Raw genomic sequence first — 13,412 nt, 5'->3', positions numbered from 1 at the left:
TTTATTAGCAGATCATGGCAGCTTTGTGCAGTGATCATGTTAGTTTTGTTTTTTTAACCAGTCAAATCACGTTTCCAATAAGTTGTTCTGAGAACATGCAGTACGAGGCTGCCGGTTGCATCATTTCTCGTTGAGATATCTGTGCTGCTGATGCAGTACCCCCTGTAGGTTAGTGCAGAAATGACAGGATGCAGGAAGTAACTTACATAATCTTGCGGTTCTGATGAAAAGTTTATTCGACCTCAGCACGGTCGAATCTAGAATTTCACTCGGGCCGACTGGCAGGGACTTCAAGCAGCCATCAAACTTATAGACTGGTCTCCCATCTTCACTTCCTCTTCTAAATCTTGTGTCCTTTGCTTCTAAATCTTGTGTCGCAAACCCATCGCTTTCTGTACCCATTGGCACCCAGCAGTTCCTGGACTGTGTCCTTCACTGACAAGGTGGAGAGCTTGCTGTCAAACCTCGACTTAGATTCTGCAACCGGTCCAGACGGCATCAGCCCACGTGTCCTAAAAACCTACAACTCTGCTCTTGCTCACCGTCTTCTGCCATCTGCTTGGAAATGAGCAAACATGACTGCTCTGCATAAAAAGGTGCAAAAACAAATCCCTGCAACAACAGACCAATCAGCCTTCTCCCAATCATCAGTAAGGTTATGGAATCCATCATCGCTTCAGACATTAAATGCTTCCTCTTCTCCAAAGTCTTGATTTCCGATCATCAATTTGGATTCAGACCAGGTCACTCTACCCTGGATCTGCTGCTTCTGCTCTCCCAACAATGGATAGAGATCCTCAATGCCAGACATGAAATGAGAGCCATCTCCCTAGATATATCACGTGCTTTCGATACAGTCTGGCACACTGCCCTGCTCACCGAACTCTCTTCCTTTGGTATCCAAGGACATCTCCACAAATGGCTCGCAGACTTCCTCACCTGTCGGAGCCACCGTGTGGCCCTTAATGGAGTTTTCATCACCCTCTTCCTGTCCAAGCTGGAGTTCCTCAAGGCAGTGTTCTGGGCCCTGTTCTTTTTCTGGTTTTCATTAATGATCTCTGTGCTCATGACTCCACCCTCTGTCGTACCATATGCTATTCCTGAGACCAGCAAGCAGCAGCATCTTCACTCTCTGCTGATCTGGATAAAATCACAAGCTGGTCCAACATGTGAAACATGTCTTTCAATCCTAACAAATCTTACACTCTCACCATGTCTCTTCAAAAGGACTGTCTGGAACCCCCACCCATCTACTTTCTCAACAATCCTCTTGAAGAAGTCCTTTCTTTCATGCTTCTGGGTCTCTCGATCTGCCGTGATCTTTCCTGGAAAAGCCACATTTCCAACCTGGCCTCCAAAGCCAGTTACTGACACAGTCACCACTCCACGGCACACCTGAGCTCCTGACCACATACAAAGCTTTAGTCCACAGCCTGATGGAGTACTGCTCTCCTCTCTGGGCTGGTGCTCCCGCCTCTCACCTTTCTTGGCTTCACACTGTGTAAACCAAGGCATTTAGGATCATTGGTATTTCCCACGATGAGGCTGAGTCTTTGGGCCTCTCACTCTCTCACCGCAGGCAAGTCGGTGGTCTTTGTGTCTTCTAGTCTCCTCTCTGGCCTGCCCCATCCCCCCTTGATCTGTCTGAAATATGTTGTCTGTTCTGTGTGTTAGCTCTCATACGAGCCTCGACAGTGGATACAAAAAGAAAAGAAAAGTCAAATCATGGGGGAGGGGGAGGGGATGGCCAAATTTTACAAGTAACGAGAATATTTCCAATTAAAAAAAAAAAAGAAAAAAAAAAAAACCTACCACAGACATGTTTCATTTCATTAATGAAAATCATTTTGTGACATCAATCTATCATGAAGCAGATGCGTTTCTCTATAATTACAAAAGGTAAAAATCTCTTTTTCTCTTTCTCTCTCCTTTGCATGGCCACATCTTTGAAGTTTCAAACTCCAAACTCAGGGTATAAATATAACCACCACCCCCGCCAATGGCAAGCCCTCAGTCGATATTTGCTATTATTGTTCAAATGCCATTGCATGGGTAAATTAATCCTGACAATTACATACAAGGCAGCATATACTTTTGCCTGCCCCATGGCAGGGGAGGGTGGGGGGCAGGCAAGATAACTCTGTGGATTGAGAAGGGGCAGGGGAGGCGGTTGGGGGGGGGGGTGGTGAATGGTTTAAAACGGTGAGATGAGGTGATGCCGGTTTGGGTTTATATAAAACTAGAAAGCGTCCACCCGTCCCATCCCTGCAAAGCCCATCCACATCCACTTTTGGAAAATATATAATTAGGCGGTATAAGGAGTGAGGAAGGTGACATTGTTGATGGGATGTTCATCACAGCCTTATTCGATGCTGAATTTCAAATGACACAACAACACACGAAGAGGAAGATAAAAATGCAAAGCCGTTTATATTCAGACATCTTCTTTAGATGTATCAAGGGACAGCTGTACACACGTGGAAATTTAAACAGAGCTCCAATCAGCTCATCAATCAATCTTTGTGATTGGCTACAAATTGTTACTCATTCACGCTTCTCTTCTCGTGCAACGCCGGGTCAATCGAACTATACAACAAGACACAATCGCGTCTCACTCGTAATTGGAGAGAATAACCAATCGGCTCTCACCTAATAAATTACCCTACGTTGCTCAGATGTCAATAAATCAACTCCTCAAATGCTCTCCTACTCTTAAGGAAGGTGAACTGTTCGTTAGATAAACTCATCCATTTAACATGCACAAGCGAAACACAAATCGATCTGACATGGTGATGAAGTAAACCACATTTGGGTCAGTATAAACCTGTGGAGAAGAGGTGTTGGCCATGACATTCCCTCACCTTCCACAATACGATGAGCCCAAATTGGACTGGACACCTTTTCCGGAGCCTGTCCAGGTGATCGAGCACATCCCGTGACCTTCCCCTGCTACGTAGGTTGCGTTGTACAGCACTGATGAAAAAATCCCGGCAGGGACTGCTCCAGCTTGGCACCTGCTGGGCTCAAGGGTGTTGAAGGAAATATGAAAAGAAGAAATGACAGGAAAATCCAGAGGATGATACAAAGGAGGAATTTCAGGTAAGTAATGCAGACCTCACCTGTTTATTAGAGAAAGCTATGTTGGAAAAGATCATCTCATCAACTTCCTGGCCTGGGATGTTCCAGTGGGGAAGGGAAGAGGGGAGATCAGACAACAAACTGTGTGTGCAACATCGAGGAATAACAAAGTTCACAATAACACCACAAATGCAAACGGAGACCTGGCAACATGCTTCCTTCAACTACATGAGCCCTTCTCACCCTGGAGATCAATACTCAAAAAGGACACTTCCAAAATGATTATGGTATTCAACAAGCCCTCCTGGTGTGTGTGTGTGTATGTAAAAACGGTATATATATATATATATATATATATATATATATATATATATATATATATATATATATATATATATATATATATATATATATATATATATATATATCCATAGGAACCACTCTGTGCAGAGTGTTGGTGTTGCCTAAGTAGTCTCCTTGGCTATTGTGCACAATCCTGGACGGGTCGCCACTCTGACACAGTATATCAGGAAGCTGGCACTCATTTTGCTGATCTCGGAAGGATGGCAGGCAGTCATCAACCCCACCTGGCATTAATTCAACAGTGAGTGAGATTTGAACTCAGGATCCTGGGATCCCAAGCCCACCACCTGAACAATCAAGCCAACACCAAGAATTTCAACATACACACACACACACACACACACACACACACACACACACACACACACACACACACACACACACACACACACACACACACACACACACACACACACACACACACACACACACACACACACACACACACACACACACACCTGCTCATCCAACATCCCATCCAAAATCATTTGCATCAATATGGAGTTGGTTCTCCCTTTGCTGCTATAACAGCCTCTACTCTTCTGGGAAGGCTTTCCACTTGATGTTGGAATATTGCTACAAGGATTTGCTTCCATTCAGCCACAAGAGAATGAGTGAGGTCGGGCACTGACGTTGGGTGATTAGGTCTGGCTCGCAATCAGCGTTCCAATTCATCCCAAAGTCGTTCGATGAGTTTGAGGTCAGGGCTCTGTGCAGGCCAGTCAAGTTCTTCCATACCGATCTTGACAAACCATTTCTGTATGGACCTCACTTTGTGCATGGGGGCATTGTCATGCTGAAACAGGAAAGGGTCTTCCCCAAACTGTTGCCACAAAGTTGGAAGCACAGAGACATCTAGAATGTCAGTGTATGCTGTAGCATTAAGATTTCCCTTCACTGGAACTTTGGGGCCAAGCCTGATCCATGAAAAACCTACCCAGACCATTATTCCTCCTCCACCAAGCTTTACAGTTGGCACTATGTAATCAGGCAGGGAGCATTCTCCTGGCATCTGCCAAGCCCAGATTTGTCTGTCGGACTGCTAGATGGTGAAGTGCGATTCATCACTCCAGAGAACGCGTTTCCACTGCTCCAGAATCCAATGGTGGTGAACTTTACACCACTCCAGCCGATGCATGGCATTGTGCATGGTGATCTTTGGCTTGTGTGTGGCTGCTCCGCCATGGAAAGCCATTTCATGAAGCTCTCGACGAACAGCACTTGTGCTGACGTTGCTTCCAGTGTCAGTTTGGAACTCGGTAAGTGAGTGTTGCAACTGACGACAGATGATTTTTCCGCACCATGCGCTTCAGAACTCAGCGGTCCAATTCTGTGAGCTTGTGAGGCCCACCACTTTGCGGCTGAACTGTTGTTGCTCCTCGACGTTTCCACTTCACAATAATGGCACTTACAGTTGACCGGGGCAGCTCTGGCAGGGTATAAATTTGACGAACTGACTTTTTGGAAAGGAGGCATCCTATGACGGTGCCACATTGAAAGTCACTGAGCTCTTCAGTACGACGCATTCTCCTGCCAATGTTTGCCGATGGAGATTGCATGGCTGTGTGCATGATTTTATACACCTGTCAGCAATGGGTGTGGCTGAAATATCCGAATTATAAGGGGTGTCCGCATACTTTTGGTCATGTTGTGTATAATATATATATATATATATATATATATATATATATATATATATATATATATATATATATATATATATATATATATATATATATATAGTGTCCCAAAAAAATGTACTCACATTTTGGCTCCTCATAACTCATTGAATTTTTCATTTATTTTCAGATCAAATTGACCATAATAATGGCAGAAGTACGACTCGGTGTTGAAGAAAGAAAATTTATCATAAAGTGCTACTGGAAGCACGAAAACATCATGGAAGTGCAAAGACAATTTAGAAGACATTTTTCACAAAGATCCACAAATGCAACGCACCATTGCTCGCATCGGAGATAAGTTTGAAACAGATGGAACTGTGCATGACGTCCATAAGGAGCGTTCAGGAAGACCACGGTCATCAACCACCCCCACAAAGGAAAATCAATTGCTGGAAACCCTTCACCGATCCCCATGGAAATCTGTACGACAAATGGCTTGTGAGACGAATCCCAAAATCATGCGCGCATCGCATTTTGAAGCGAATTAATTGGAAAAGTTACATTCCAAAGTTAATCCACGCTCTAAATGAAGACGATCCTGACCGGAGAGCTGAATTTTGCGAGAGGTACCTGGGCAAATGCGAAGACGATGCAGCATTTCCATCCAAAATTGTTTGGAGCAATGAGGCCAGCTTCAAGTTAAATGTCTCAATTAACCGACACAATTGCACATACTGGGCTCCTGAAAATCCGCATGTTACTATGGAACACCATATAAACTTACCAGGGGTTACTGTGTGGTGTGGGATATCAGCATTGGGCATCCTAGGTCCATTCTTTTTTGACCAAACTGTCACTGGGGATGTTTGCTTAAACTTGCTGCAGGAATCCGTCGGTCCACGTGTCGAAGAGATATTTGGTGACGAAGAGATTTACTTTCAGCAAGATGGAGCACCTCCCCACTACAAACCGTGATGTAAGGGCCTATCTCGAAGCAACTTTTCCAAACAGAAGGATTTGGCGGAGAGGTAGTGTTGAATTCCCTGCGCGTTCCCCAGACCACTCCAATGGACTTATTCTTATGGGGATATCTCAAAGATAAGGTTTACGGCTCAAAACCAGAAACAGTTGATGAGCTGAAAGAGGAAATTGAAAGACAATGTCTTGCAGTTCCAAATGAAATGATTTGTAACGCTGTTGAATCCATTGGTCCGCGCTATCGGTTGTGTTTGGAACGTGATGGTCGTCAGTTTGAACATTTGTAAACATGCATTTATCCATTTAACCATTCATCTTGTTTCTAAGTCAATAAAAAACGCATTTATTATCATTTAAATAGTGAGTACATTTTTTGGGACACTATACATATTGTTGCGAATTCGCGCCCGCCGGCATGCGATCGGCCGCTCGACTCGAATGGCGGCCGCCTCGCCCACCGGACGGACAATTCTGTCGTGACCCTCCAGGAACTATCACCCGGAGCCAGTCACGGGTGGGCCTTTCGGCCTCACCACGATCGTGCCAATCGGCCACCCGCGTGGGATAGGGTTGTTCGCCAAACTCGACCTACCTAAGTACCCACGCGGATGGTAAACCGGGCGATCGCACCTCGCCGCAGGTCGACTCCGGACACGGGCCGCTTAAGCGGTCCGTTCCGTACTATCGGGATAACTGAGCGGTGTTATCGTCGGCCTCGGCGGTTCCGATTACTTATCGGGCGTATTAAGCCCACCACGAACCCTTTACGTGAAGCAAGATGGAGATTCAACAAAGGGAAGGGCGCAGCGAAACGGGGAACAAGTTCACACAAGCACTTTATTCACACAGACACAGACACAAAGCACACATATACAGCCAAACAGAATTAGAAATGCACATAAAGCATAGGCAAGAAGAAAACAATAAAAGCAATGACGACGCAGAGCAACAACCAACTACGCGAACACACGGCAACACATACAGTTTTACTTTACAAGACACGGCACCACAAGTTCCATACAAAAAAAACCCCGAAAAGAAATAGAAGTGGTCACTTCCCTGTGCGCGCACCGAGTCCTTCTCCGTGCCCTCAGCTCCCACTCCTCCGGCGTTGTCGGCGAGCTCGTGCATCGCGCCGGCACGTGTTGCCGTTCGACACCACGGACCGGGGTTTTGGGGAATGAACGGGGTTTTCAGCGCTCTCTCGGTGCAGACAGGGGGGGGGGGGGGGAAGAAATCGTCGACACTCGGGGTGGAGAGGGAGAGGAAATGGCGGACACTCCGTCCCACCAGCGGGGTCTTGGGACCACACCGACTCCGGCGAACCCTCGAACAGGAGCTTTCTCTCTCTGTGTCTCTCTCTCCACACCGTCGTTTGTCCAAAAGGTCCAAGGCTCATCAGGATCAAGGGCTCCGCAGGGATCAATAGGCCGGCAGGAACAACATCAATCCCTCTTCACAGAGCCATCCCTTTTTATATCGCGGGGCTCCGCCCCGTTGCTCCGCCCGGTTCTTTGCTCCACCCCCCTTTGAGGCGCTTCGAGAAAGGTCTCGAAGAGGAGCGTTCCTCCTCCCTGGCCGCGTCACACCGCGCATCCACCAATCGGGCGCCAGCTGCCCCCACCCCGCTTCTCCTCCTCACACCAAACACGGAGAAGAATGGCGTGAAAAGCCCACCGAGCGTCCTCGTTGGTTTTTGGTTGAAATAAAAGATAGAAAAAGAAAAACGATTGACTCAAAGTGTCGCAGCCCGAATGAATCACATTAATTCCCTCTAAACAACGGGTTTGGGGCTAACTACACATGTACTAAAGAGATATCTCACCTATGGGACCTGGATGGTGGTTTGCGAATTTCCACAGCCGTAACAAAATATATATATATATATATTTCTTATTCTTCTTCTTCTTTCGGCTACTCCCATTAGGGGTCGCCACAGCGGATCATCCGTTATAATCCGCATAATGATTTGGCACAGGTTTTATGCCGGATGCCCTTCCTGACAACCCTGGTCGCCTCTTACGACACAGGGATATGGTACACCTATTTTAACCGGGGCATACACCGGGCCCAGTACACTGGTACTCACTTCATCCATTGAATAACTGCATGCATGTTTTGCATTCATCGCTTTTGTTGGCTTTATACGTGCATGCATGAATACCTGACTGCATACATGTGTGAAAAAATGTGCTTGTTTGAATGTTGACCTGCTCGTTGCGTCCTTTTCCCCAATTGAACTGCCATATTGCAATCGGAATATTGTGGGCTTTTAAAGAGCCGATAATAGAATTGGGTCCAACGAGGCCACACGATAAAACCCCGCTCGGTTATCCCAAGACGGAGCGAGCTGCTTGGAGCGGCTCGTGTCCAAGCAGGCCTTCGTTGAGGTACAATCTCTCGGTAATCTACCCGCGCGAGTAATAAGGTAAATCGATTATTCGGCGGTCGGACCCTGTAACGCGCGGGTAAAATACGGACAAGGTTGTGGTGTGCTTGGAGCACACCCATGACTGGTTTTCGGCGTTGTTCCAGAAAGTCGCGACTGAATTGCACGTTCGGTGGGCGAAGCGGCCGCGATTCGGTAAAACGCGGTCGTTCGCAACAATATATTACATATATATATATAGATATACACACATATACAGTGGGGAGAAGAAGTATTTGATACACTACCGATTTTGCAGGTTTTCCCAATGACAAAGCACGTAGAGGTCTGTAATTTTTTTATCATAGGTACACTTCAACTGTGAAAGACAGAATCTAAAACAAAAATCCTGAAAATCACATTGTATGATTTTTAAATAATTAATTTGCATTTTATTGCATGAAATAAGTATTTGATCACCAACCAACCAGGAAGAATTCCGGCTCTCACAGACCTGTTAGTTTTGTCTTTAAGAAGCCCTCCCATTCTCCACTCATTACCTGTATTAACTGCACCTGTTTGAACTCGTTATCTGCGTAAAAGACAGCTGTCCACACTCAATCAATCAGACTCCAACCTCTCCTCAATGGGCAAGACCAGAGAGCTGTCTAAGGACATCAGGGACAAAATTGTAGACTTGCACAAGGCTGGGATGGGCTACAGGACAATAGACAAGCACCTTGGTGAGAAGGCAACAACTGTTGGCACAATTATTAGAAAATGGAAGAAGTTCAAGATAAGTCAATCTCCCTCGGTCTGGGGCTCCATGCAAGATCTCACCTCGTGGAGCCTCAATGATCATGAGAAAGGTGAGGGATCAGCCCAGAACTATACGGCAGGACCTGGTCAATGACCTGATGAGAGCTGGGACCACAGTATCAAAGAAAACCATAAGTAACACACTACGCCATCATGGATTAATATCCTGCAGCGCACGCAAGGTCCCTCTGCTCAAGCCAGCGCATGTCCAGGCCCGTCTGAAGTTTGCCAATAACCATCTGGATGATCCAGAGGAGGAATGGGAGAAGGTCACGTGGTCTGATGAGACCAAAATAGAGCTTTTTGGTTTAAACTCCACACGCCATGTTTGGAGGAAGAAGAAGGATGAGTACAACCCCAAGAACCCCATCCCAACCGTGAAGCATGGAGGTGGAAACATCATTCTTTGGGGATGCTTTTCTGCAAACAGGACAGGACGACTGCACCGTATTGAGGGGAGGATGGATGGGGCCATGTATCACAAGATCTTGGCCAACAACCTCCTTCCCTCAACAAGAGCATTGAAGATGGGGCGTGGCTGGGTCTTCCAGCATGACAACGACCCGAAACACACAGCCAGGGCAACTTAGGAGTGGCTCCGTAAGAAGAATCTCAAGGTCCTGGAGTGGCCGAGCCAGTCTCCAGACCTGAACCCAATAGAAAATCTTTGGAGGAAGCTGAAAATCTGTGTTGCCCAGCGACAGCCCCAAAACCTGAAGGATCTGGAGAAGATCTGTATGGAGGAGGGGGCCAAAATCCCTGCTGCAGTCTGTGCAAACCTGGTTAAGAACAACAGGAAACGTCTGATCTCTGTACCAAATATTAAGTTCTGTTTTTCTGATTTATCAAATACTTATTTCATGCAATAAAATGCAAATTAATTATTTAAAAAATCATACAATGTGATTTTCACGATTTTTGTTTTTGATTCCGTCTTTTGCAGTTGAAGTGTACCTATGATAAAAAATCACAGACCTCTACGTGCTTTGTAAGTGGGAAAACCTGCAAAATCGGCAGTGTATCAAATACTTGTTCTCCCCACTGTATGTATGTATGTATGTATGTATGTATGTATGTATGTATGTATGTATGTATGTATGTATATATATATGTATATATATATATATATATATATATATATATATATATATATATATATATATATATATATATATATATATATATATATATATATATATATATATATATATATATATATATGTTACACACAAGAAACAACAGTTTCCTTGGGGAGCAGCATGAGTTGGAGGAGTGGAAGAGAGGATGGGGAGAGAGTGGGACAAATATATATATATATATATATATATATATATATATATATATATATATATATATATATATATATATATATATATATATTTATATATATTTGTGCCATGGCTCATAATCTCCCCGTGAGTGCAGCAGGGGTCAGTAAACCATTTGAACTGTGTACAGGCGAAAATCGCAATTATTTTCTTTGTGCTCATGACTTGACCCTGGGTCCTACCGACATACACAATTTATTTTATTATACATTACTCCCAACAGAAACACAAACAAAAAAGAAGGTGCTATTAGTTATGAAAGGTCCCGTTAGTGGCTGGACATAGATGCACTTGCTTCAATAAACATAAAATACAGATTTATGTGTGCAATCTCACCATTCTTCCGCATTTCCATGGCCTTGAAGTGGAGGAGCAACTTCTCTTTTGGGCCCACCGTGAGACCTGCAGTCCAACAAGCAAACACACCTGAGCATCAGGATGCAAACCAAAGGATGCAATTAAATACAGTAAAACCCTCCAATAATCTGGGGGTTAGGCTCCTGGAAAATGCCGTGATTGTGAAAAACGCGATCGTGTAAACCAAGGGCCAATGGGAAAAGCAGGGGTTCGGTTCCTGGACTTCAAGAAAATATCGAGGAAGATCAATGGCCGCCAAAAATAAACATTACTATTGAAATAAACATGGAAATACAATAAATCATGTAAATTAAACAAAAACACAATTTTTACCTTTTAAATTTATTCCAAAACAGTGAGGTGGGTGAGGGTAAACGTATTATGTACTTGTTCGTACTGTTTTCTGCCATAAATACAAAACACAAGACTTAGCTCTGCAATGATGATGATGCTACTATAGGGGGGAGGGTGGAGGTTAGAAGGATGTGGATTTGAACTTGCGATGGCTGTTGAATCATCAGGAGCATGATTAAGTCACGTGCTGCATTGCCACAAAGAAGAAGGGTGAAAGGCTCTTTCGACACCTTGATCCAGAGCAGATATTACCTGCTTTGACAGGAAGGTACGAGATATCACCCTCCACCAAAATAATGCCATCCCTTTGGTGTTAAAAACCTGCTCCAACATAAATCCATTTGCCTCAATTAGGTCCATGAGCCGTGGTTGAATTGGAGCCTTTGATCCCGGGTGCCTCGTGGAAACGTTGGTAAATCCACAATGGGTTCTCCCATACACCCGTCCACTCAAAGGTTTTTTTTCTGTTTGGTCCTCGATCCAAACATGAAGCACTTTTTCCATGTTTTCAATATGATGATCACGGGACTGGAATGAGCCTTTTGTGCTTTGCCGGCAGGAACCCTTGCGTGGATATTTGGCTCATGTTTACACACACCTGATTCGTTGATCCGGTAATGGCGACCCACAGATGCCGCACTTTCACTACTTGCCGACGTATCTAACAACTCGATTTCTTTGCACAATGTCATAACCTTTCTCTGCCTTTTGGAAAAATTAATTTTGTCCATCGTCTTACATTTGGGCACCATAATGAACTGTTGTGTGTCTACTAAATCTTGTAGATCTAGTATTACACAATCTCCGTATGTCATTCCCTGTTCGTTGACTATTCATTCTTAAATTTAACTTCGTTCTCATATGCTAGTCTGATTACCAAAAAATAACAGTGCGCAAGAAACAGAAGGCTTAATGGGAGGTAATCGTACACACGGATGCAGTTTGGGCATCATTAAGTGTTGTGTGTCAACTAGATCTTATAGCTCTGATATTACAGGATTTCCCCATGTCATTTCCTGTTTGATGACTATTTATGATTAAGTTTAACATTGTTCCGTATGATGGTCTGATTACTACAATTAACGGTGCGTGAGAAACGACAAAAGACTCGTAATGAGAGGTAATCGTACACGCGGACACAAACGACAAATAATTTCAGCTCAAAAACGATTGGCTGAAATTAAATACTGCGATAAAGAAATCAAAACACAATAGGTTTCCCGCAATATTTGAGGGTTTACTCTGCATCGTTGGAGCCATCGGGAGGAACCTGAATAGGCAAAGGAGTCATCAGGAAGAATCTGGATAGGATTCTGGTTTCGGCTTCTACTACTCCACCCTCAAGTCCTGTCAGATTTCCAAAAAAAACAAACAAATAAACCAATGTCACCTGCAGGGTGACCCGTATCTTGCCAAAAGGTGACCACGTGTGACTTCTTTAAGGTCACACTGAGGTGAACAGAGCTGCTATCCACCAGGAGCGACTCCTTGAGGAATATCTGCCTACGAGAGATTCCAATGAGAATCGTTCTACAGAGTAACCATGAAAAATATGCGTTTGCCTCATAACGTCACCAAATGACGTCATAATGTCTCAAGCTTGACATATCTAGAAAGCACTCATCGAGGTGTTCAATTTGAGGTACTACACGATATGGTTCCTAAAACTTGAAAATTTGACCTTGGGGTCAAATATGTTTGACCTTAGGCGCTAACCATGAAGGTCAAGGCCAATCGCCACCAAAAATTAATCAGCTGAGCGCCAGACCATGAACTATATTCCCATGAAGTTTGAAGACGATCCGATCAAAATTACTCAAAAAATAAAGGTTTCGTCGACTCCCCTGATTTGTGACAAAGTGACCTCTATAGGCCTCTGATATGCGAAGTTACAAAAATTTCCAATGATAACTGTGCTCTGCAGAATTTTTTATACGTGATTAGACAAAAACAAAAACAAAAAAAAACAAAAAAAAAAAAAACATACAAGCTGACTAACATATCTTGCAAAAACTTCGTTTTGGCAAGATAACAAACAAGCAGTCATAGACTGGTACTTACGAAATCGTCAACTTGACCTCTGACCTTGTCTAATAAAAGCTGTATCTGGAGAAGGTAGCGACGCAAACCAGAAGTTGCTCCGAT

The 13,412-nt window shown here is 44.3% G+C and overlaps 1 protein-coding gene across 4 annotated transcripts in view; it reads right to left on the bottom strand.

Annotated features, from left to right (window-relative positions):
* Positions 1 to 13,412, bottom strand: part of TRAPPC8 (trafficking protein particle complex subunit 8) — a 97,680-nt gene that overhangs the window by 17,307 nt on the left and 66,961 nt on the right. For 3 of the 4 annotated variants that reach the window (XM_085889575.1, XM_085889576.1, XM_085889578.1), the window contains 3 exons: positions 10,893 to 10,958; positions 3,120 to 3,172; positions 2,862 to 3,017 (listed from right to left, as the gene is read on the bottom strand). In XM_085889575.1, coding sequence (XP_085745701.1) covers positions 2,862 to 3,017; positions 3,120 to 3,172; positions 10,893 to 10,958 — 275 coding nt within the window. The remainder of the gene's footprint in view (positions 1 to 2,861; positions 3,018 to 3,119; positions 3,173 to 10,892; positions 10,959 to 13,412) is intronic. The other variant, XM_085889577.1, reaches the window with a different exon arrangement.

Source organism: Eptatretus burgeri, chromosome 7 (genome assembly GCF_056783735.1).
Source record: "Eptatretus burgeri isolate ZD-2024b chromosome 7, Ebu_testis_v1, whole genome shotgun sequence".
Taxonomy (NCBI): domain Eukaryota; kingdom Metazoa; phylum Chordata; class Myxini; order Myxiniformes; family Myxinidae; genus Eptatretus; species Eptatretus burgeri.
The sequence above is the reverse complement of the archived record's forward strand: the minus strand, read 5'-3'. Positions and strand labels throughout refer to the sequence as shown.